The 26216-nt window shown below is 42.8% G+C and overlaps 2 protein-coding genes and 1 long non-coding RNA gene across 3 annotated transcripts; 2 read left to right on the top strand and 1 right to left on the bottom strand.

Moving 5' to 3' along the window:
* Nucleotides 1–122: 122 nt before the first annotated feature.
* On the top strand, nt 123–2060 carry LOC143126103 (protein Wnt-8a-like). The gene is made up of 5 exons (XM_076288020.1): nt 123–137; nt 642–780; nt 940–1065; nt 1260–1402; nt 1506–2060. The coding sequence occupies exons 1-5, from the start codon at nt 123–125 to the stop codon at nt 2058–2060; spliced, it is 978 nt and encodes a 325-aa protein (XP_076144135.1).
* A 3895-nt stretch (nt 2061–5955) lies between these two features.
* On the bottom strand, nt 5956–20619 carry LOC143126212 (uncharacterized). Its single transcript, XR_012987409.1, has 3 exons — nt 20336–20619; nt 18155–18257; nt 5956–6346 (listed from the first exon to the last, which is right to left on the bottom strand). It is a non-coding gene; the product is annotated as an uncharacterized LOC143126212 (long non-coding RNA).
* A 459-nt stretch (nt 20620–21078) lies between these two features.
* On the top strand, nt 21079–25857 carry pttg1 (PTTG1 regulator of sister chromatid separation, securin). The gene is made up of 6 exons (XM_076288125.1): nt 21079–21157; nt 22313–22402; nt 22545–22708; nt 25218–25299; nt 25414–25563; nt 25646–25857. Exons 2-6 carry the CDS (start codon nt 22315–22317, stop codon nt 25738–25740), a joined length of 579 nt encoding a protein of 192 aa, XP_076144240.1. The 5' UTR covers nt 21079–21157; nt 22313–22314; the 3' UTR covers nt 25741–25857.
* Nucleotides 25858–26216: the final 359 nt, after the last annotated feature.

Genomic DNA, 26216 nt, shown 5'->3' with positions numbered 1-26216 from the left:
ATATTGAGAGGAAGCAGGATGCGTGTCTCTGTTTTGATGTTCATGATGCATGTCTGGTGCGGTGTTCATGTCGGTGACGCGGATCCGTTTGTGCTCATTTCAGGGTGCTGAACAGCGTGCTGATGTCCGGTCCAAAGGTAAGCGCCACAGATCAGCGGAGCTGCCACTGTTCTCTGGGATGCTGACCAATAGGAGTGTGTCTGCCCAGCGCAATGTACGAATGAGAGCATGATAAGCACAATAATGTGTGTGTGTGTGTGTGTTTATCTTTATTTATTATTTTCATTTGTTAGGGGCATTTGTTAGGACATAAATGTTTCCATTTGATTCACTGTAGCAATGTTAGCCTTAGGCTAATTTACATAGTCAGTTCCTCGGCAGGGCACGGCTTAATATCCAACAGACAACAACAAACCACAAGACAGATCACACATGCTACATCAATATTATGCCCATTGTGACACACACGCTCAAACACACCTGGTCAGCACCATGTGTGTGTGCGTGCGTGCGAGCGTGTGTCAAGGGGGCTTCAAATTGTCAGGGGACCTATGCGTATAAGTCCATTGAAGGAAACTGGTGTGCGGGCGCGCGCGCGTGTGTGTACATCAGAAATTACCTTTGGTTGTTGTGTTTCCCAGGCTGACCTGACATATGCCAGTAGCGTGCAGGCAGGTGCACGGCGTGGGATTCAAGAATGTAAACAGCAGTTCGCGTGGGACCTTTGGAACTGTCCCGAGAGCGCACTACTTCTGACTGCTCCTGGAACACTACGCGCAGGTATGACGTCACTCTGCAGCACACGAAATATGAACAGGTCGAATTAATCATTTGATTAACTTCACTTAGAAATATGGAATGATTCATTTGATTAATTTCACTTAGAAATATCGAATGAATCATTTGATTAACTTCACTTTTACCGTAACTCGCCCACAGCCACCAGGGAGACGTCATTTCTACACGCGATAAGTGCGGCAGGCGTCATGTTCACGCTCATCAAAAACTGTAGTTTAGGTGAACTCGCCAACTGCAGGTGTGACAACTCCAGAAATCGCCAACCAGGTAAGAATCCCTCCAATTCTGCACACCTCTAATTCAAGCTCTCCAATCCCAGACACGCCGCTGGTGTTCATCTTAATATCCCCAAATGAATACTCTCCCCTCCACACACATACACCCTCACACCTCTTGCTGCTTAGGCTACTGGCAGGCGGACGGCCGGTTCAGTTCCGTTCTGATCTGTAATTGGTTTGCAGGTGGCCGCGGGTGGACGTGGGGTGGCTGTAGTGATAACGTGGAATTTGGCGAGAGAATGTCCAGACAATATGTTGATGCGCTTGAAACTGGACAAGATTCGCGAGCGCAGATGAACCTGCACAATAACGAGGCTGGTCGACAGGTGAGACCCCCGCCTCTATCACCTCCTCCATACATTTTTATAGCTTTCTGCATACATTTATACTGGTGAAGCTGAAAGGTTATGGTGTCATCTTTTCCGTTAGGCTGTGAAGATCACCATGAGGCGCGTGTGCAGGTGTCACGGGCTTTCACAAAGCTGTAGTTTACAAACCTGTTGGATGCAGCTCGCGGAGTTCCGAGATGTGGGGAACTACCTGAAGGTGAAGCATGACCAGGCGCAGAAGCTCGAGATGGACAAGAGGCGCGTGCGAGCCGGCAACAGCGCTGACAATCGTGGTGCGCTAGCGGACGCATTCAGTAGCATCACGCGCACTGATCTCATCTATCTTGAGGAATCTCCCGACTACTGCGCGCGGAACCTGAGCCTGGGGCTGCATGGTACCGAGGGACGCGAGTGCTTGCAGAACAGTGACAGTCTTTCCCAGTGGGAGCGACGCAGCTGCCAACGCCTCTGCCACGAGTGCGGACTGCGCGTGGAGCAGCGGCGCGTGGAGACCTCAAGCAGCTGCAACTGCAAGTTCCACTGGTGTTGCACCGTCATATGCGACACCTGTACTCAGGTTACAATCAAACACTTTTGCACGCGGAAACATCCCGGATATCACAGACGGAGAAACCGCGGAAAGTCTATCCGCTGAGCTATATTAATGCCTACCGTGTGCTCAGGGTGGGATCCACTGATTTTGGCTAAATGTAGGCTCTACTTAAACCTTGAGTTGATGTATTTATTTCTAAGCACCATGTTTGTACATAAAGAAAAGCTATATGGGGCCACAGGTTTATTCAAGTGTATGTGTCTTTTGTATTCGCTGTTCGCTGTTTGGAATACACGTCAGGCACAAGCGAATAAACACACCCGGCGGATCAACCGTTTGACACCTCGCGACCTGGGCAGTAGCCTACTTTGATATGCGGACATCCCCAGGCGCACGTTGATCAATTCCGGCCTTCATGAAAGGAGTCCCGAGGTATTCCTGACGGCCGATCCGGACCACTGCTGAGCGAGCGAACGCGCTCACACCTCACGAGCTCAACAGAACTGCATAACAACTCATCAAAAGAGGCGTGCATGCATAGACCTCGGAACTACTGGAAAATAAACACTCGCGTGGTTAAATTTAGCATATTCCTCATTTTTATTTCACACAGAATGAGCTTACAACCGTCTAGGGAGAAGTAGCTAGCTACTTCTTGACTTCCACAATCTAAATAAAAGCTTGTTTGTGTCAGTGACCTTCCAATCACAGTGCCAGTATTTATTTTCAACTAGCAGTTCTTTATTTTTTTTGTTTAATTTCTGCAATCAAGTCCTTTAGGCTGATTGTAAAATAAGGAAACATCGTCTGACGTTTCTTAACACTATACCTGACTGTATGGTTAAGTAGAGTTTTACTGATAATCTGACGTTTCTCAACACTATACCTGACTGTATGGTTAACTAGAGTTTTACTGATAATCTGTCACATTGGTCAACATTTGGCAGACTGTTTCCAAACACATACACACACACACTTACCATGCACACAACACACATGGATGCAGTAGTATTGCTAGCACATTTGGACTAGTCCTTATAATGTCAGCACTGTTGTGTTGATGAATGCAGTACTAATGTGTAGCTAAAGTCTCCTCTGCACTGTAGCTTGCATGTGATTCTGCTTCTGTACGTCTCTTTGGATACATGCTTCTGCTTAACCACATGGATCTCAATACAAATTTCAAGTTTTTGCCTGAAATTGCACTGTGCCTATTAAGGGCATTGTTCCCACCTCTTTTGGGGCGAATCATCAAATGCTGGACCTCTATAGAAAGCTCAGAACCTGTAGTTTTCGTAGGAAACAGTCAAAATAACTGTGTGATGTACTGTACTGACAGAGTTACAGAGGCTAGAATATAGTTTTTTCTTTCTGCCGGATTACAAGCATCTCTGAACTGACCACATTTCAGCCTTCTAGGTCACTTGATATCCCTTAGAAACTGAGCCCTAGCACCAGGTCTTGTAAAGCTGTGTGCAAAAGTAGATCGAAATAGAATGAAAATATGAGTGCTTTAGACTATTATTTGCCAAGGTATGCTCATGCATTTGTGAAATGCCTATGGAAACTCCCTATAGGACTTTTTGTTATCCAAAATGCATACTGACAATCAAATGCTTACTGCACATGAACCCCTTTGTGTAGAAGCATAATCCTGGTCTGAAATGAAAGGTAACACTTTGAGGTTTCTTGTGGACTATTTAGATTGTATGTCAGGTGTTCTGATAAAGACTGACACAAAATATGGAATAATTACAAAAAAGTCTCTATTTTTGCATTTACTTTGTTGGTTCAATGAGTGTGTATAAGATAGACTATACATCTGTACAACTAATATTGGATACTACAATATGAAGATTCCATTTCTATGGATTCTTGTGAATATTTCAGTACCCAATATGTCGCATCTACTTATTGTGCTGCAGCTACACTGCAGCCAGAAGTCAGGGTAGCACCAAAAGCGGAGGAGGGGGAGGGGGGTATTTTGGATCAAATTTAATTGAGACATAATAAAATTAATCTGAGAATGTAAAGCACTATACAGATTGTACATGAAAAAAGTTGTCATTTTTGGATTCCCAAGAGTCAAAGCTTTGAAATGGTGTATAACATTACTACAATGCTACATAGCAATATGGTGCATACAATTGATTTAGAATGTTGGGGGGAGGTGGGTAACCGTCCCGCCGGCGGGAATGTAAATGGAACAGTAGCAACTACGGGCTCATTTGAATGGTGTGTGTGTGTGTGTGTGTGTGTAGGAAAAGTACTGGGCAGAAAACATCTATGGGCTCATTTGAATGGTGTGCAATGTGCACAGTCTGAAGTGGTGGTAGTGTAGTGGTTAAGGAGCTGGGCTAGCGTGCAGTAGTGTGTGTGTGTTTGTGTAGGGTGGTGGTAGTGTAGTGGTTAATGAGCTGGGCTAGTGTGCAGTAGTGTGTGTGTGTGTGTGTGGTGCAGTGGTTAAGGAGCTGGGTTAGTGTGTGCAGGAGCCTGAAAGTTGTTGGTTCAATTGACCGTTCGCAAAACCCCGCCCATCAAACGCAGATGAGCCCATGGCAGTCCAGTAGCTCCGTGCAGGCAGACATGGCCCGTCAACTTCACCTTACGGCTACGGTATTGGGAGCCTTGATTTTTGTCCGGTTTTATGGGATTTTTATAGTGATATGAGTTAAAAAGGACAGTCAAATGACACATGTGGGATTAACGCAACACCGATACACAGAAAAATGCCTTTCAATCTTAATGAAGTTTTCTGTAATTATGTTAAATTAGATTAAATTCTCTCGTCCCAGATCTCCACTATTTTAAGCAAAGGGTTACTCCTTAGCAAACCATAAGGAAACAGTGCCAGAGACTTCCTAATAAGGAGACACAGCACTCAAAAAATCCTCCATAGAAATGCAAAGGGCTAGTTAGGAAAGCCAATATGGCCGTTGTCTACACATATCCCACCCCTTCCTCGGCAAAACGTCGACATGTGAATACATTGAGCCAATCATGTGGTGTGATGTGAATACATTGAGCCAATCATATGGTGTGTTGTGAAGACATCGTGCCAATTATTTGTTGTGAACTCGCCGCTGGAGCAAGATTGGTGTAGTGAAGCCTTGCTCAGGCGCATTTCTGCCGAATAGGATGCCCGATGAGTGCCCAAAAAGCGTTGCAATATGGCCGCCGAGTGGAGGGACTTGCCTAAAAGGACTTTGACAGTGCTCCACTACATCTGTGGATTAAGCCACACAGTCAACTCAATGTAATTAAGATAAATCAGGGTGTTAATTGTTTTCAGCATTGCCAGCATTGTGTATAAAATGATTGTCACTTGGAGGAGACTTGTATATAACTAACGTTAGCATAGTTAGCTAACCGCTGCTAATAACGTGCTAGCTTCGTCACGTCAGAGAAGCATGGGGCTGTGCACAGTAGTGTAAGATTTATTCACCATAAAATAATAAAGTTGAAGTGGCTCTGCAATGTAGGCTATGTTTCCGTTTTTTAGCAGCACCATGTTCCTTACATGACATTTCTTTTACTGTCTATGGACATGGCCCAGTGTCCTTGTAACATGCATGCAAGTCTGTCTAGCACAGCTAATAATTAATATCAGTGAATCACACTCGCCTCCCGTTTAAGCTTGTCACCCAACAAAGCTAGATATGAATTTTTATACATGTGTCTCCATGTCATACTGCAGTCTTTCAACGGATTGTAAATGATTGTAAATTAATTTAGGTCCGTGGCTCTCTAAAAGAGCCTCTTGTGCTGTAACTTTTACAGACAGTCTTAACAGCTACCACTGAATTTCTAGACAACTCCGGTCTGAGTTTGACGAGCGTAGTAACAATAACTAGGGGGCGTGGCTTTTGCAAACGGTCAATTCCCAACTTCCACCGTTGTGCCCTTGAGCAATGCACTTAACCCAAAGTTGCCCTGGGGACAATGTAAGCCCTTGTGATATAGTTGACATATGTAAGGCCCAAGTAGTACTCAGAGCTGTGGAACCTATTGTATATTTTTATTGTCTTTCAGCATCAGCTTCAGCATGCCGACCAACAGGATAGTTCAACTGTCCAAAACACATCCTGTGTGTGTGTGTGAGTGTGTGTGTTAAGAGATCATCCGAGTGTTTGTGAGTTATCCTCTGTGTGTGTGTGTGTGTGTGTGTGTGTGTGCGCGCGCGTGCATGTGTGTGTGTGTGTGCGTGCGTGCGTGCATGTGTGCGTGCGTGTGTGTGTGCGTACGTGTATGTGTGTGTTTGTGTATGTGTGTATATTACAGGGCTTGGTCATGTACGGCATCAGCTGTGTCCTCAGGCCTAATCAGCATCCACACCTCAGGATGGGTGAAGCACAGACTCATGTCACACACCAAGAACTCCGTCTGGACTACAAACACACACACAGAAAGAGAGAGAGAGAGAGACATATTTAAATCACACACCAAATGCCAATGTAAAGGTTTTGTCGCTTTCTGCCCAAACAAAGCAACATGATGTAAAATAGCAGGACAGAGCAACTCTGGCCGTCAGAGGAGAAGTTGGTTGGTCAGACCAGGAGTCCGGTTTGCACTGTCATTGGCTAGTTTCTACTGAATTAACAGAACCTAAAATCAATTCTATAGGAAACAGGGAGCCAGTGCATTTCAGCTAAAACATGGGTGATGTGCTCTGACCTGGTGTGCCAGGTTCCCAAGATTACTAAGAACGACATCTTGCTTTAATTTTGGTCCAACCAAAAGTACCTCTGTTTTATCATGATTTAACTTAAAAAAAATTGAACTGATTAATGGAGGCTAAGCATGCGATAAGGGAGCAAAGGCCATCTGGGTTAGTTGGCTTCACAGAAATATATAATTGGGTATCATCTGCATAGCTGTGGAAGTTTACATTATGCTGACTTATGATGTTTTCTAATGGAAGCATATATAGGGAAAAGAGCAGGGGACCAATGCAGCTCCCCTGGGCCACACCGAAAGGCAAGTCATGTTTTACAGACACATGATCTCCTAGACTAACATAAAAATCTTTGCCAGTAATGTAGGTTTGAAACCAGTTTAGAATATTATCAGAGACCTATCCGCTTCGCAAGGCGGTGAATTAAAATGTTATGATCAATGGTGTTGAATGCTGCACTCAAATCTAGAAGAATAAGGATTAATCCACTTTAGCTGGCCAAACAGAAAAAATACTTATAGGCCGTAAGGTGAACCACGAAAAGTCTTTCAGAAAATGAATCCCACTCCACAGTCTGGCATCTACACAATCTTTAGATCATAAAAAAGAACGAGTCGTGCTTAGCTACCAAAAAAAAGTTCGTCACTGAAATTCCAGTCGATTGTCGATGCGTCTATGTTTTATGTAGAACTAGTGTCTTCAGAGCGTAATAGCATTTTGGTCGTAAGTGGTGGCATGGCTCGACACGTGATCATGCTACACCAATAAGGTAGCTGCATTTTGTCAACAGAATGGCAAGATGGCAGCCACCATGACTTCCTCAAGCAGCACAGATGATGAAGAAAATGCACCTGATTGTGGTAATAAATCGAAATGTAGACATTGCTACATGCACATTGCTTCGGTGAAGCATGAGGAGGTCAACCATTTTACCGCTACAAGATGGAACACCTACCGGACAAGCCTGCAAAAGTGGCTGGAGTTGGAGGGGGAGTGTCGGGATGTGGCTGCCAACTTCAGACACTGTTTGGAGGTGGAGTTTGACAGTATTCCAGCAGATGCCGGCTTCCATCATACATGCTACAGGAGATTCACGGACAAAAACGCCATCTCAAAGGTGGATCGACGGCTTGCACGAGAAAGACCGCAACAAGGTACGGAAGACGAGGCCATTCCGTCGACGTCTGGCTGCAGTCCAAGCAAGAAACTGCGATCCCGGTCAGGACTGCCAATCGCAGGCTCTGGCCCCGTACTTCCTCCCATTTGCATAATATGCAAGAAGAAGGAAAGGCTTATCAACCGAGCAGGCAAGTGTCAAAGGGATCCTCTATCTAAGGCCGAAACATTAACAGCAGGTAAACAAACTGCCTTTTATTGATATAAATTCAATTACTGCCTTTTATTGATAGCCTAATGATTATTTGTCACATACATAGAAATACTGACGTAAAGCATGTAGTACATTTGTTTTGGTGTTAAGCTTTTTCTATGTGAGTGTGAAGAAAGAAAGATCAAGAAATGTTTTTTATAAATGGCAAGAGAGTATAAAGGTGTGTATGTACAGTCCATGTGCAAGTGTGGAAAAAAGTGTTTGCAGTTTATAGTCATTGTGAGTGCAGGATACAGAATGCTTGAGGAAAGAAGCTCCTCTTCAGTTTCTCTGTTCTGGTCTTGTAGCAGCAGAGACATTTGCCTGACCTCAGTGTTTTGAAAAGTCCATGGTCAGGATGTGAGGAGTCCTTTACAGTACTTTGGCTCCTTTTATGTTTTTACGACTTTTACGTAGTCTTGCCTTGTAGGACTCCTGCAGAGTAGGCTAGGGAGCTGTGCTCTGGTGGTGCAGCACTGCAATCACGGGCTGTACAGTTCACATACCAAGTGATGATGCTGTCAGGACACTCCACAGCTGATGGGTGCTGATACTTTGAGCTTCCTCAGCTGACGTAGGAAGTACAGTCTTGATTTCTTCAGTGTGTGCTGGGTGTTCACAGTCATGTTCGACAGTAGCCTAAGGTGTAGGCTACTCCCAGGTATTTGAAACTTGTTATAAATGACTTAACGTAAAACATAACATTATCGTATATTTGCCTCATTGTTCTTCTTGGACGCGGCTATGTATACAGCACTGTTTAGAATCCATTTAGCCCACTTTTGAGGATGTTCGGGTGTTTTCCGGTAACTATCGGTAACGTTGAATCTAACCATGGGAGCTGCCATCTTGCCATTCTGTTGACAACTAGATGTACCGCGTAGCGGTACAAAATATGACCGCCGCTCAGTCCTGCACATCCATTCCGCGAAAATAAATCATATTAATGAATTTGTCTCCATCTTCTTCTCCATCCCCCACTCTTGAAACGTTTGTGTATGCTTGTTTGGAATGTGTGTTTGCACACATTCCGCACACAAAGTAGCCTACTGGTAGCCTGGCGGGCCATCCTATATCATTGAAATGTATAGCTGCAAAGGTGAATAGATTTGTTTCTGGGCCAAAAAATCTGTAACATTGTTATAAAACCTTTAAAATCTCTAAACAATCACAAGTAGGGCAGTTCATCACAGTCCATCCATTGCAACTGGACTGATGAAAGGTACACCTGTAGGCTACATTGTATTTGGGTAAAGCAGAAGGTAGCAGCATAATGTATTTATTTATTTATTATTAAACAAAACAATCCCTGTCAGTTCCATGCAGTTTTCAACAGCTATCAAGAAGAGAGGTCATGTCATGGATTTTTGTGAATGTTTCTTCTTCTACATATGCATAAGTTTAGTCATCTAGTTCAAATGATATTCAGCTTTATTGTCAATGCACAAATTAAATACCAGTAGTCTAAGACAAAATGCCGTTTTACCCAGTGGTGCAAATAACTGACATGTCCAAAAGGGCCTTCATGAAATGCGTTGCGAGACTGTTCATACACATTTTAACGGGCAAAGTTGAAGAGCTACTGTCCGTTATTGTTTGTGCAAATAATACGCTGATTCATGTTCCCTTGCATTTTGCAACCATGATGAGGTCCATGGTTAAGCTCAATCTTTTGATTTTCACCCAGCCTAGTCCATGGTAGGCGCCCGATAGAAATATTGTTTAATTTTGCGATTGAGATATCCACGCACTGGCGCCCCCCCTGCGACGTGTTCGCCCCCCGGTTTTAGAGCTATTCTAAATGCAAAAATCCATACAGGGAGTTATGACAAAACCGTGACTGTTAACAAACTATAAGCTATATAAGGTAGGCCCTATGCTAGGCCTATTACACAACACAAATTGTCACTAGGCTATGCTGGCGACCCAAATAAAATCTCCGTTGGAACCAATGGCTTACACCTTACAGTATCAAGCTGCCACCTCTTGGCGAAAAGTTAATAGTTGCATATCAGTAGTAATACATTTCACGTAGCTGTGAATCACGGAAAGGGCGAATGAAGTGGACACTTCTAAATGGAACCCATCCCACTGTACAGTAGCTCAAGGTCTGTGGCTAAAGCAGCCATAATGAAAGCGTTATCATTGTTTGGATACTTCACACACACGTGTTTTTTAATCGCATAGACTACAACTACCAAGCTGGAATCAAAGCACATCGACTCCCCTCTCACACCCTAAACACGCACTTCGAACAAACAAAAAGCGCCTCAGTCTCACGGAATATCCATAGGCAAAACTGTATCTGACCGGTGTAACGTTGGTACTAAATCATCCATCGCAAAGAATGATTTTTGTAGCACGTGCAACAAATATGTGTAGGTACAGCCCTGCCCTGAATACATCTCAACGTGCGCTCTAAAACATCTGGTTTAAATGGAGATGTAGATCATCACGGGTGCGTTAATAAATCTACATTGCGGCGAGTTGACACAAATTATTCACTTTGACGAATTTATGTAGTTTCAGTTACTTTACTTTGAGCCATGCTCTTCCTTACTTGAATCACCTTTGAAAATAGAGGATTGAAGTAGCCTATATGGGTGTTTGGGAATGAACGTTGACTCAGATGCTTTTTGAGACCATGAGCTGAAATGTCCCAGCCCGGTGTTTAGGGTGCATCATAGACAGGTTATCTTTCAGGTAGCCTATATATTTTCCATTAAAAAAACATCACGTAGCGAACGTGTTGTGGCTAACTCACTTAGCTCCTGTTAGTAGCCTAGGTTAATGTCATAAGCAAATGAGATGACAGTCGAAAGATACAATTAGTGCTGTTATCGATTTGCTTGGTAGCCTATAAACGCATTTATGTTTTCTACAAATACATCAATAATCAAATTGGCCTCCATCACTCAACCATGCTAATGGTAACATTATTTTACCTACGTTCTGCTATTGATAGGATTAACGTAGCCTACCTGCAGTAAAAAACAAGCATGTCCGATAAACATTCTCAGATTTATTTCGGCTTCAAGAGGAAATGGGAATTACATGTCATGCAGAAATCATCCTACCCTTAGACATTCTCTGCGGTAAACTACTGTAGCCTACAGTCTTGTCCTTGTAGGAAGCTTAGTGTCTTTCCAACCCACTTTAGATTAACTTCCAACAAAATTACGTCTCACTGCAACGATGCGCCATCTAGTGGACAAACGACTACTTATCGCCAATACTGGAAATGCAGCCATGATGATGATGAATATTTATTTTGGCTTTCTTTTAATCCTACTGAATTTGTAATTATGTATCGACCGTTCTAATACTGATAGTATGTGGGTGCCTGTGTGTGTGTGTGCATGTGTATATGTGTGCACCACCATCTACAGGCCAATGAGTGTACAGTCACTAAATGTACACATAACTTAATTTTTTAGACCCCCCCATGGATGAAATTCTACGAAACTTGGCATACCCCCAGAGAATGTCAGGTTAATCATACACATAAAATTTGGTGCAGTTCTGAACGTCTTTACTGAAGAGAGGGGCGATTAAAGCAGAATGATATTGCATTTTCATTTTTTACCGGGGGGGGTGCAAATCACAAATGAGTGATTATGGGCTAGGTTGATGTGGGCCCTTGAGACCAACATACCATAAAAATGTCTTCATCCTCGGTGCCACGGTTCAGGTAGTTATTTAGGAAAAACTGCATTTTTTGGGTTTCGGGGGGCCCAGCGCGGAGGGGGAGTGGCCCCCGGGGACCAAACGAAATTTTTCCGTAAAAGTCTAGTGGGGCTACATACCCACCAAATTTCATGTGCCCCGGTGTTTCGGTGCCCCGGGTATCGTTGACCAAAATTTCAGGAAGTAGATGACGGGGAAAAAAAAAAAAAAAAAAAAAAAACTTTGACAATCCCTATATGACCGCTTCGCTAGCGGCGGTCATAATAAGCAGCTGCCTCATTGGTGTAGAACGATCACGTGTCGAACCGTGCCACCACTCTCGAACGAAAACCTATTACGCTCTGAAGACACTAGTTCTGCATAAAACATAGACGCATCGACAATCGACTGGAATTTCAGCTATGAACTTTTTGTTGGTAGCTAAGCACGACTCGTTCTTTTTTATGATCTAAAGATTGTGTAGATGCCAGACTGTGGAGCGGGATGAAACGATAACAGGGTTCACCTTATGGCCTATTATATTGGGTGATTACGACTGTCTCACAGTTGTGTGACACCGTCACATTAATTTAAGTGTTCCTTTAACACATGAAAAGCTTATTGTTGCACTGATCATATTGCATTGTTTACATATAAGGTTAATGATGAATGATATTAATATGTATACCTGTGAAATGTACTTATTTTCCACTGTGTATGTTGGTACGAATGTGGGGTGTCTCTTTAAGGCCTCGGCCGCCTGCGATTCCTATTACCGCGTTCCCAAGCTTACTTAGGGGGGTGTGCTGGGTGTGTGGGGCGGTCCGTGGAGAGATTCAGCAAGTGCGGGTGTGTTTGAATACGTGGTGCCAGTGTTGTTTGCTGCTTATTCTGTGTGTGTCAGCCCTAGTTTGTCAGATTGTCCCAGCATTTTGTCTGAGCACTTTCAAGCCTCTGTTGGACTCTACCTGTTTCTGTCTACCCGCCTGTTTGAATTCTGCCTGTGACCTGTCTTTCGGATTCTGCCTGCTATTTTGGATTATCTGCCTGTCTGTGCCTTTTGGACTGCTTCTCGGACCTGACCTTGGACTGCCTGTGGATAACTCTTTGGACTGTGCTTCTGGTTTGTCAGCCTTTTGCCCTTTTTTTCAGTTTTGTGACCGAGGGTCTGCCTTTGTTCAGTTTTCCCCGTATGACGGGAGGTTTTTTGTTGGAGTTGTTTTCTTCTGTTAAATAAACTTTCGAACTAACTCTGCACTTGGGTCCGAACTTTTTACGAATCCTGACAGAAAGTTTGATAGGTATCATAGACTCAGCACTCGCTTGGTTTAGATCATACCTTTCTAACCGTTGACAATTTGTACAGGTCCATAATAAACCATCTACCCAGACTATGGTAAAATATGGAGTGCCTCAAGGTACTAGGGCCCTTGTTATTTTCTCTTTATATGCTTTCTTTATATGCTCTGAAATTAGGAAACATGGCATTAATTTCCATTCTTATGCATATGATACACAACTATACCTCTCCATAAAACCTGATGTATTAACTCCGTTAGCCAAACTTGACACATAAGAGATATAAAGACATGGATGATGAATAATTTCCTGCTTTTGAACTCAGATAAAACAGAGGTCATGGTTTTAGGTCCTAAAAAGATGAGGGATATCCTATCCTCATCACTGGCTACATATAGTGATCTTCCAATGACCATATCCACAAGTGTTAAAGCAACACCAAAGAGTTTTTTGTACCTTAAAATAATGTTTCCAAAATTGTTTCTGTGGTTCATCAACTCGTAACAGGGTGAACGGCACTTCTGCATTCGCTTCGCGGCCCTCTATTGGCTATAACCGCACTATGTAAGTTTGCTAGCCTAGAAGTTTGCCAGATCGGGTAGCGGATCTGTAGTTCGATGGAATGAGACATAAGAAACTACAAATTTGACTTGCATGATGTCGCAATACATCGTACTTTCACAAAATCATGCAACATATTCTACCTTGTCTATGGACATTGTTATTTGCAAAGCCATTGCTGGATAAACAAATAGCGTGCGTGCGACAGAAGAAACGTTTTTTGGTGTTGCTTTAAAAACCTAGGAGTTATAATTGACCAGGACCTATCACTAAATAATCACATAAAACAGATGACCAAAACTTCATTTTACCATTTAAGGAACATTAGGAAGGAAGGAATTAACATAAGGAAGTCCTTATCCTTACCGATGCCGAGAAATCCTTACCAGATGCGAGAAATTAATCCATGCTTTTGTCACCTCAAGGATAGACTATTGCAATGCTCTATACGCTGGCTGCAATAATACCTTTCTAAAGAGCTTACAGCTTATACAAAATGCAGCTGCTCGCACACTCACTAGGACCAAAACATATGAACATATTTCCCCCATCCTAGCATCTCTACACTGGCTAAGTCTAGACTTAAACCATACCTCTTTAGTGCCTCCCATAGTTAGTTATGGGTTGTACAGCATGACACATAAGTCCATGACAGCACTATGTTATGGACTTAAGTGTCGTGCTGTACAACCCCTCTTCTAGGGGCAGCCGTGGCCTACTGGTTAGCGCTTCGTACATGTAACCGGAGGGTTGCCGGTTCGAACCCTGACCAGTAGGAACGCAAGGCACCTAAACCCTCACTGCTCCCGAGCACCGCTGTAGCAGGCAGCTCACTGCGTCGGGATTAGTGTGTGCTTCACCTCACTGTGTATTCACTGTGTGCTGAGTGTGTTTCACTAATTCACGGGTTGGGATAACTGCAGAGACCAAATTTCCCTCACGGGAGCAAAAGTGTATATATACTTATACTCTCCCCTTCCCCCTCTCTCTCTCAACTCTCACTCTGCCTATTTTCACTATATAACACTATAGTACCAATGATATACTTATTGATATTAATTTTGATTTTTAGTAATACTAACCCACTCTATATCCAGTGTTTCCCACAGAATTGGATTCAATTTGTGGCGGTAGCTGACTTGGACAAGGGGGGGGGGGGGGGGTCACTTTAAGACGTTCCTGAGTAGCCTAACACAGTTAAAAGGCTGCTGATGTGTGGATGCAATTCATAACGTTTTTTAGTAGTTAAAATAAAGGTTCGTACTTCTCCTTGGGACAAGCACTTTTGAATTTTGGAAAACACTTTTCCCATTTACATCGGGATTTTGCAAACATTCAGTGTCAAGAGTCAATAAAATGAGCCCTTCAACGAAATTGACAAGCAGCTGTAAGTAGGCTAAGCATGCTAAATTCGACATCCAAACAGTATTCTAACGTTAGCTTTGAGATACTGCTTGATTGCATAACTTTACTTAGTTTAGTCTCCTCAATGTAGCCCATACCTGTCAACATTTAGCTTTCCAAAAACGGGAGATTTTTTTTTTTTTGGGGGGGGGGGGTCAGTGTTTATACCGGATCTGTGTTTGCATAGTTAATACGTTTCATACACGTGTTTAAACACTGCATTTCGGTCATTGCTTTTACCTTACCATTACCTTACGCATGCCAGTTATGTATCCACCAGCTGCCTGCCTGCAGCCTACTTCCAAAACTCCAAAGCTGCTTGCTGTCAGATTTGGTTCCGAGGGCACGAGTTCAGTGTATCAACAGCACTCAATAACAGTTTATGTGATGTGTCAATCAATTAAATAAATTCCCAACAATTTCACAACAGCTAGTTCTGGAGTAGGCCATTTAACTAGCCCGCTTGCTTACGACCAATAGGGAGGGAAAGTAATCTCATCGCCATCTAGTGGTTGCGTTCCTAGAGTTTAGCGGAGTGGATGGATATCTCGGTGCACATTGGGATCTTAATTTAATGCCTTCCATATGTTAGGCACTGGGGTCACCTCTATTGCTTCAAGTGGCCATACCTTATTTTTAGGATCAGTTGAATTGTTTTGAGTTTTTGTCGTAACATGGTGATAATGAACTACAGTTGCATGTGACGTCACAGGTTTGGGCGCTTAATCTCTAACTGATCAATACGGCAATTTGCTTAACTGGCTTAACATATTTTTGTAATAACGGAACGTGATATAAACCGCGTGGTGATAACCTTTATGTCTAGATAACTGGTGTTGTGCTTCTACTTACATGAAGAGCTGGCAGTAAGTGTTAAGTGTTAATGCTAACCAGGCTAATAAACAACGTCGAAGGGTAAAGTCACGTGACTTCTTTTGTAGTTCGTTTATGAAACAAAATTAGCAATTTCGATTTTTTAAAATAAGGCAAAATAGGGTCTGACATTTTCACAGTTATAAAATTATTACTGTATAGACACTGAAAAATATTTTTGGTGGATAACATCGCTGATTTGGCTTCACAATATTTTTTTAAAAATAGGTCTATGGGACTTAACATTGGAGCTGCTCTTCGATAGGAACGCAACCACTTGGGGCGCTGGTTTTCACTTTCCCTCCCTATGCTTACGACGAGACTCAGGCTGCGCAGTCGGCACCTGCTTCCTTATTTGGGTTTTGGGTTGCCAGGTTTTAGCCTATGACAAAACGGTTGAAATTGAAACTAAGTGATCGTGTATGTGTAGGGTGTATTTCATACACAATCTGGCAACCTGAATGGATCAATGATTTTAAAATTAAGTTTGATGGCCATGCAAATTACGGGAGTTTTCCGGGAGAAATAACAAAACGGGAGGGTGCTGGGAGATGACCTTGAAATACGGGAGAAACCCGGGAAAAACGGGAGTGTTGACAGGTATGATGTAGCCTACTATGGCTCCATAACTCCATATTAACTTCAATGCAGCAGTTTTGAACAAATTTGCGCAGCATGGTCACGATGCTAAGCGGATTTATTAGCAATTTAGCCAGACGTCTTCTATGCTTCTATGTGGCAACAACAATCCTTAACAATCGTGAATATTTTGTTAAATACACATGCAGAGAAGGGGCAGCGGGCTACGAGAGAGAGAGCGGGGCGGGGTAAGGAAAGACTTGAAATGCGCAGCTCAATGGCAATGCAAGGATTTGATCTTATATTTAATTTCAATTAAATTAAATTAAACATAGAATATTAATCTGTGGTGGCCGATTTTGATTTCACGGCACCCCGCCACAGATTAGTCAATGTATGGGAAACACTGCTATATCTCTCTCTCTCTCTTCCTCCTTACCTCACTTGTGAGGTATACCATCACCAGTCATCCTTGTGTTTGGCCCTCATCTCACTCATCTCACCTGAAGTCCCATTCCTACGGCTGCTCTATCATCGCTTATTGCTGTCCCCCTGCCCGGATTCCTGGCCCGTGCAGCCTAACGACCCACTACTTGCCCTATGACAACTCCTAATCCCCTTGGACAATTCATTTCCTACACTACTTGAACTTTCTGACACTAAATAATGTTTATGCATTATCATACTGGATATGTAACCATCCCACCTCTATGTAACATACACCTCAGGTGGCTTTAAACACCATGTTCTTTTCTCTACATCTAACTAACTTATTAATGTATTATGTAAACAGACCTTACTGTTTTGTACTGACCCTAGGCAGATGGGTTAGGCCCTTGAGTCGTGGATCTGCTCGAGGTTATTTCCTACATGTATCTCCAATTGTAGGGAGTTTTTCCTCCTCTTGTTACTCATGGGCCTTCTCTAATTGTTTAACACTCTGTAAAGCGCCATGAGACATGTGCAATGTTTTGGCACTCTGTAAGTGATATTAAATTAAATTGAGATCATTCATTATTTTTACTAGGGCCGTTTCTGTGCTGTGATCTGATCTAAAACCTGACTGGAATTTTTTGAGAATACAGTTTTCATTGAGGAAGGTATGAAGTTGATTACAAAGTCTTTTCAAGTACTCTGCTTAGGAAAGGTAGGTTTGATATAGGCCTGTAACTACTCAGGTGAGTATGGTCTAAATTTGACTTTTTAAGTAAAGGTTTTATGACAGCGGTTTTAAAAGCAGTTAGAAATATATCTTTCTAATGAGGTATTTATTATCTTGAGAATAAAGGGAGCCAAACTGAGGAATCTAGCAGCAGGGTTCCCCATAGAAAATGCATATCTATGTATCTGTTTATGGGATTTAGCAGACGCCTTTGTGTATAAAGCAGTAACGCTTGACCAGTGATAACCAGATATAAACCAATTCTGCATGGAAATATATTTGCATTAATGTATCTCAGAAAGTACATTTTAAACTGCTACTTCCTTACTGCTAAAATCCCTGACATTCCATGTCTGGAATGCACTTTCCAAAATGTCATGATATTCCAGAAATTCCATGACCTGTGGGAACCCTGTAGTGGTGGATCCAGAGCACATATGATTGTCTGTGTGTGAGATTGTGTCTGTGTGTGTGAGAGGAGCACAAACCTATCAGATGATCCACAGTGTGTTTGTGCGTGTGTGTTTGTGCGTGTGATTGTGTGTGTGATTGTGCGTGTGTGTGATTGTGTGTGTAATTGTGCATGTGTGAGTGAAAGCAGCACACACCTATCAGGTGATCCAGCTCAGCTGAAATGGAGTCCAGTCGTGCTGAAAACTGCTGCAAAGCCTCACACTCCCTGTCACCGGAACACACACTTGTTGCCTGCATCTACACACACACACATTTCCATTAGAGCTATACAACTCCATAATGCCACCCACCCACCCACAATTTCATTCCACATTGCTAAACATGACTACATATCAGCTGTAGTTGTCTAATCAGTGCTTCCCTCCTGTCTAGACATGACTACAGATAGCTGTACTATTTTATCATGTTTTGGATAGTTGGGAGCATTCTGGCTAATTGTGCCCTCCACCAGTTTAAAACTGTTTGCCACAGCCCTGCCTGAGGGAACCACATGTGGCTGAGCACTATGAATAACCAGGCGAGTGTTTTGTGTGTGATGGGCCTAAGACAAGCATGTGGTTGAGCGATTAAACACTTTTTCTAAAACTGATAGTTCTGGTCCTTGATTGTGATTGGCTGAATCACGTTCGATGCCGTTGTAAAATACAGCATAAACATACACCTTGACCGCATTTCGTTCTATATTACTGCGCTACCATAACTTGATAGAAAAGTTGGGAGTAGCTGCATCTTGACGTTGCTTGGCAACCATTTAGATAGAGGAAAAATATTTCTTGGCGGAAGAATTATTATCTATTAATAAATTGTTCTTGTTGCTGTGCCTTTACTTTATAGTAAGTTTTAGAAAAGCAATAAGCCATTCGAGTCCGTAGGTTCCACTGATTTCACAACAGGGGTTTTACTCCACTAGCGCGTCGTGCCTAACAACGCCCCTTAGCTGTTGTGAAATCAGAGGAACCTACAGCCTCTCAGGGCTTATTGCTTAAATTAATGAACAGAGTGTCATTAAACACTTTATTAATGAACAGAGTGTCATTAAACACTTTATTAATGAACAGCACTGTGCCCTGGGGCTGAACCCCTGTGCAGACCGACAGCAGGACTACAGACGGGGCAGCGGAGTGCAGCACATCACCAGCTCAGTCCTCCACTGCAGGGCTACAGTGTGGTGGTGGTGGTAGTGGTGTTGTTAGTCCTCCAGTACAGGGCTACAGTGTGGTGGTACAGTGTGGAGGTGGTGGTGTTAGTCCTCCAGTGCAGGGCTACAGTGTGGTGGTGGTGGTGTTAGTCCTCCAGTGCAGGGCTACAGTGTGGAGGTGGTGTTAGTCCTCCAGCGCAGGGCTACAGTGTGGTGGTGGTGTTAGTCCTCCAGTGCAGGGCTATATTGTGGTGGTGGTGGTGGTGGCGGGCTGGGTGCGCACGACTGCCTCACAGAGGTCATGCGCCTCTTTCAGCTGACGGAGAGCCTGGGCGTGGCCTGGGTCTGTGCGCAGCACCACCATGTCATACGCCATCCAACTAAGCTGCACTGCGCGCGCACACACACACACACACACACTTTAGGTAGACATTCTACAAGAACACTCGCCATAAAGATGACTGTATATTTTAGCTAAATTTAACTGGTTAGCCAGATGTCCTTAGCTATCTACCTGATATATTCTCCATGGTCTCTACCATTTGCTCCAACTCCTTGTTCAACTGTAATGTCTCCTGACCGTAGTTCATCAGCAGTTCCGAACCTGAGTCTGTCATCTGAAAATTGAAACTAGTGTAAACTATTTAACCTCTGCGTACGTTTTAACCATAGTCAGTAAAATTGGGTTTTAAGAGTAGCTAGCCGATGTGAACTTAACTTAACGTTTCTGTTTCCTAACATTAAATCAACTGTTAAATGGCTGGTGTGGCAAATCTCTAGAACTAGCTAAGTTAACGTTAGCAAGTTCTTTAAAGCTCACTTAACTGTTAACGTTATCTCTTTAGTTTAACGTCATTGTCACGTTAATTACTTTAGCTTATTATTGAAAATACATTTTAAAATGCAAAAATGAATTGATTTACGCTGCCCAGCCAGCCCACAAGGTAAAGTTAACAGTTATGGATACATATACGTTAACCATGCAGCTGACGTTATCGCTAGCAGCTAGCTTCTACCTTAACATTATGGTTAACGTTAGCTCCGTCTAGTACTTAGATTCGTAAAAATTCATCGGAAATAGCTAACGTTTTCAATTTCTCTAGCAAATACCAGATAGATAGATAGATAGATACTTTATTGATCCTCAAGGAGAAATTCAAGAATAATATGTTCTTACCATAAACGTAGTCTATGTCGATGTAATGAACAGACAGTCTGGCTGAAATGTTGCTCTGTGAAATTAGTTTCTGTTAAAATGTTCCTGTGTCAGTTTGGCGTTCTGAGATGGTGCATCTGCTCGTGCCGCGCGCGGTATCAACAAAGTAGCTAACCAGGGGGGGTTAAAGCGGAGTTAATTAAAAGTAATTTCCTCTCTGGTAACAAGATGAGACCCACCGCCCTCGCCTCGGTGATGGCACAGTGACACCACACCACCCAGGCAGAGCCTCCCAAATCTGTATGCGCCCCAACACCTAGACAGACAGGCAGTGGCCAATAGGCAAACAGCCTCATAGACGGGCTCTGCCAACACGTACCACTGCACTTTTGACTTTGCAATGCATCTCATCAAAGACAGTTCATATTTTGTCCACGGGGTGGCGTGGCAGACCACATGCCCGCTCTGCACGCTCGGCACCATAGATATATGCTCGGATAGACATATGCTCGGAACAGGAGTTCGATAAATAGGACAGTGTCCGAGTTTATGGCAGAGTTTGTGTAAGGCTACAGAGTTACATCACATAACGGATGAATAAGTTAATTGTTAATTAAAATGTTAATTATTGGCTAAGGCATGAAATGAAATTATATGAGATGGCCCGAATTGAGTGGATCACATGACGTGCCATATGACAAGTTATAACCCAATCAGGAAGTTCGTTGCTTTTTAAAAACGCGTCGCGGAATAACAGCGATGCTGCATTTGTAGATGTCGAAGGTGGCGGTGGAAGTCATCCTCAGAAATATAAGGTGAATCCAATCGGACGTGACTATAAAGGTATAGTCTTCTGAATACGTTGGAGTTTTCGTTTTACTACAGTGTTTGTCAGGTTAAGGTAAGCCGCAAATGGTACACATAGCTTACGTTAACGTTATCATAATAGTTTGCCATGTCATGTCGATTTACAGGCCGATTTACGTTAGCAAGTGCCAGTTGGTTTGATTATATTCGTAACTTCAAAACAAGCCACCATGTATTTGGTGAACTAGAGCCGATGTTGGCCCAGTTCGAGTAAAGTTTGTGTGTACTTTATTATGCAGCTAACGTTCACTAAACAACGTTGACGTTTTTACCCATGTAATGTTAAAGTTAAGTTAGTGGAATGTTGTTTGCCACTGATGCGATGCTATCATACGAACAAAGACGTTAAGTAGCCTACTTTTATTTGACCTCGTGTAACCGGTCTCTTCCTCAAGACTCTTGACTAGTGGGGCAGAATATGCCCATGGTTTCTAACTGCTATCCCTCTCTCAAATGTATAAATTCGTGGCGAATACGTTATTCAATAATGTCAAGGTTTATAGCATGATGTTAATGGTTGCACATTTTTTCCACGAAAAGAAACACTCAAAACGTAATCTGAGCAATATTGTTTTCCATATATGGAAAGGTTCCAGTTGTTTAATGTTGCTCACTTTAAGTTACACTCTGCCTGATGATCATACAATTAAGCATGTAACTTTAACGTGACGTTGGCAATACCAAGAGCAGCAGACTTCTCTAACGTTAGACTGAATCCGGGGCAGACAGATTGGACGATTTTATGGATTTTAAACATTTAAAATCTTAATATTTCCCGTATCACAGCCATGTTGTGGATTTGTCAAGAAAATGTTTGACATTTCCAGTCAAGTTCTTAGGAAGTAACGTTAGGACCTAATCGCTACCATCAACAGGAGTATACAATGTCTACTACAGAAACTGCATTGCTTTTTGAAAGTAATGTCTAATTTCACAACTAGTGGTTTGTAATCAACTCTAACACTATCAGCTGGTCACAGTAAGGGTGGTAAATCTGGGAGATGCAGATTAAATATGATTATTTGTAATGCAGTGTAATATGTCTGCATAGTTTATTAGTTTTCAACTTTACATTCTGTGTTGTACACTTTCTGCAGTCAGTGGATTCTATAATTGTTTTTGTGGGTGCAGAGATGAGCACGCTGCTGTTTGTTGATCAGGAGAACTTGGGGCTGGGGCTGCCTCCCGCCAAGGACCGCCTGCGACTGAAGTCTGCACCTGGTGAGCGCACTGTGTTGCATCTGTGTGTCAGCCTGGGGAGGGAGAGTGTGTGTGGGACTGACTAGTGTGTATCTTCCTGTTGTGCGTCAGGCTGGGGAGGGGGAGTGTTTGTGTCTGACTGGTGTGTATCTTCCTGTTGCAGAGCTCCAGGCAGACCGGGTGTTCAAGACGCCATGCACGCCCTTCACACCCCTGCCGCGTCCTGCGCTTGGCTTCCTGAAGAAGGCTACACACACCCCAAACACACTCAGCTCCCTGAAGGCCACACACACCCCAAATGTGCGCCTTCAGAGGGACTCTCACCTGGTAAGCAATACGTAATTTTAAGAAAAGAGCGCCACTGTAAACAAACATGTATAGTATGACTTTATATTGTCTTTAGAACCAAAAGAGCACGCCACTGTACAGTCCCTCCAGGATTTCGCAAGGATTTTTTGAAATTGTTGCGACCTACAATGGCTGATTTCGCGACAACTTTTCTAAGAAATTGCGATGGAAGTTGCGGTGTCTAGCCGTTTCTTGCGGAGAAATTGCGGGAGGAAGTGACAATTGCAAAAATAGTTGCTTTTTTATTTTTTTTAAATTGAGGGCAATTAAGGTTAGTAAGACTCAAATCACTGATCATCTTGATGCTTATTAAAAAGGATAAGTAAAGGTAAATAGTAAGGATTACAGAAAATCAAATTAGGCCTACTTTATTTGTGTAAATGCTTTGACTGGGGTAATTCACAAAGCAGTGTAACCTTTTGTAGAACTGCCAAAAAAAGACAGCTCCCTAAAGAGATGGAATCATGTCATATGTTTCAATAAATTCATATATTTTGTAATTCATATTAAGTTTATATGTTAATAATTCAGTCTGTGGCCTGCATAATTACTAATAGCCAAGTAAGTATCTAGTAATTTCATATTTTTTTAAACAAAAACTTAATCGCTTGTCATTACATGCAAAAGTGTTGAACTAGCAGTCAGTCAGTCTGTCTAGCATATTAATATATGTGACCGGACAGATGGGAATGTCAGGATGAACAGAAAGATGTACAGTGGTGCACAGCTCTGACCAACGGGTGTTCTACTGTATACTGGACATTGGTTTGTCCCATTCCTATGACTGCCCTACCATCGCCTGTTGCTGTCTCCTTACCCGGACTCCTGGCCCGTGCAACCTAAAGACCCACTACTTGCCCTACGACAACTCCTAATCCCTATGGACAATTCATTCCCTACACTAGACTATTTGAACTTTCTGACACTAAATGGGATTCATGCATTATCATACTGGATATGTTACCACCCTACCTCTTTGTTACATACCTCGGGTGGCTTTAAACACCATGTTCTATTCTCTACACCTAACTAACTTATTCATTTATCATGTATACAGCCCTTACTGCCCTGTAACTGACCCTAGGCAGATGGGTTAGACCAGTGGTCTCCAACACGGTGCCCACGGGCACCAGGTAGCCCGCGGGACGACTATGAGGCGCCCCCAGCGCACCTTCTAAAAATAGCCAACAGGTCACCTGCAGATCACGCTCTAAGAATGCGCTCCATTGTGAAGTTTTCAATAGATATTTAACTCTTGACCAGAACCATTTTAAGAATGTATGTATAGCCATACATCTCTAACATTAAAGGCGATACCTTACAAATTGTAGTTGCGTTAAATTGTAGCCTTTGGCTCCGCATCCGTTTCCCATTCAATCTTTAAACAACAACGGAAGTGGAGCGCACACGCTGCTCGCACGCATAGACAGTAAGGGGGGGGGGGAACTTGCTCGTCTGGTGTAGCCATTGGAAGCATATCTTTGCAAAAGTTCTGAGGCCATTCCATGTTCGTCAAATACAATTCTTGCATGATTATTCAAGGACTGAAAAACAATTGCTTTAGCTCATAGGCCTTTTCTCCTCCATAGGCTACTGCCGTATAATAGCGCTGCATGACTGAGCAGGACTGTGTATTACCTTTTTTGTCAGATCATGGAGAGATTTCAGGTGTGCAATAACTTTAAAGGCGCCTTCATATGTTATGGTGTGGGCGATTACTATTGAAATGTTAAAACCGAATTGTCCACTGAAATCACAACTTAAACAACCCCTGAATTCATAATGGTGGATATAAATTGGGTAAAAATTGTAACCTAAATTATTAATTGCGCAATTAGATTCCCCATGCAAACTTTGAAATGAACACAACTGAACAAAAATGTTGGTAGCGTTGCATATTGATATTAAAGTATTGAAGAATCAGATGAAAATAGTTGCTTAATAGGCTATATGAAGACTTATAGGTCTACAAAATATTGATGATTTAAAAGTAAAAATCGCATAGGCCTAATATTTAGGAGGACTACCCTCGCAAAAAAGGGGTAAGGGTCTGTTTGTTTCAAATGAGTAGCCCTCCATATGATTTCGGGTCTTCAGGTAGCCCTCTCCCAAAAAGGTTGGAGACCCCTGAGTTAGACCCTTGAGTTGTGGATCTGCTCGAAGTTTCTTCCTATATGTATATCCAATTCTAGGGAGTTGTTCCTCGCCCCTGTCACTCATGGGCTCTCTGAATGTTTTAACACTCTGTAAAGCACCATGAGGCATGTGCTCTTTAAGTGAGATTGAATTTAAAATTGGTCTGTCACAGTATTATGTCATCAGTAAGAAACCTATCCACCCTCTTGCAATCAACCCCCTCCACACAATGTGTAACTTTTGTAGTTTTGAAATGGCTATACCACAAAGAAAATAGTGCTGCCTTGCGCATTGTTCATTAGAAAATACTTCAGTAAATCATACGGACATACATTTTTTTTTTTCCTTCCAGCGTTGTCGTGAGAGGGAGGCTCCGCAGCACGTAGAAGATGAAGAGCCGGACATGGAGAGCATGTTCCCCTACAGACCTGACGGTGTGTGTGTGCGGTGACATTAAGTGTTCCCCTACATTTCTGTGTGTTTGTGTGCATCTTAGCTGTGTGCTCAAAGTGTGTGTGAGATGGTTTATGTGATTTGTGTGTGTGTAGAGTTTGAGCAGTACGGCCTGGCGGACGGCGTTGTGTACCTGAATGCTCTTCCACTCGCTGGAGTACCACGACTGCCATGGCAACCTGTGATTCCAGATACTGATGACCTCACCTTGGAGCCTTGTGAGCCTCTGGCCCCCTTCCACACAGGTACACACCCACACACACACCTGCTCCCCCACCCCACACACAGATTCAATATCAACTTTAGATGCTATTTGTGTGTGTGCAGAGGACCATGGGACTGAGTTGGATGATTTCCTGCTGACACTTGATGAGCTGATTGTCGACCTCCCACCCCCTCCAGAGGATCAGCCTGACCTTTGACCTCTGCCATTGGGGGGTTGTGTGTACAGTTGCAGTTTTGGCCTGCCTCTTCCTGTTGTGATTTTGTACATTATGTGACGTGTTAAATAAAGTTCCCAGTTTTTAAAATTGTGTGGCCCGAGTTGCATACCAGCATGCATGGGCTTCTATGCTACATGCATGGGTTTCTACATGGGGTTATTATGCTACATACATGGGTTACTATGCTACATACATGGGTTTCTACATGGGGTTTCTATGAGTCATTCTACAAAAACGTGCCATTTTGCATTCAAAATATCTAATTTTCAAAGTACTGTTTTTAAAATCTTGAAGCACCTATTTGGATGAAGTAGATTCTTACCTCTCAAAAAAACATGCGGTGCCATCAGGCTATCTTATTTATTTACTTTAACAAATAGCACACATACCTCCATTGACTGTCAACCCTGTTACCAAAAAAATCATAAATAATATGAGTGCTCTTGTAACTATTC

The sequence above is a fragment of the Alosa pseudoharengus genome, unplaced genomic scaffold (assembly GCF_046254945.1).
Source record: "Alosa pseudoharengus isolate Yale_2024_CS ecotype anadromous, Long Island Sound unplaced genomic scaffold, YU_APseudo_1.1 YU_APseudo_1.1_scf_16, whole genome shotgun sequence".
NCBI lineage: Eukaryota > Metazoa > Chordata > Actinopteri > Clupeiformes > Clupeidae > Alosa > Alosa pseudoharengus.
The sequence above is the reverse complement of the archived record's forward strand: the minus strand, read 5'-3'. Positions and strand labels throughout refer to the sequence as shown.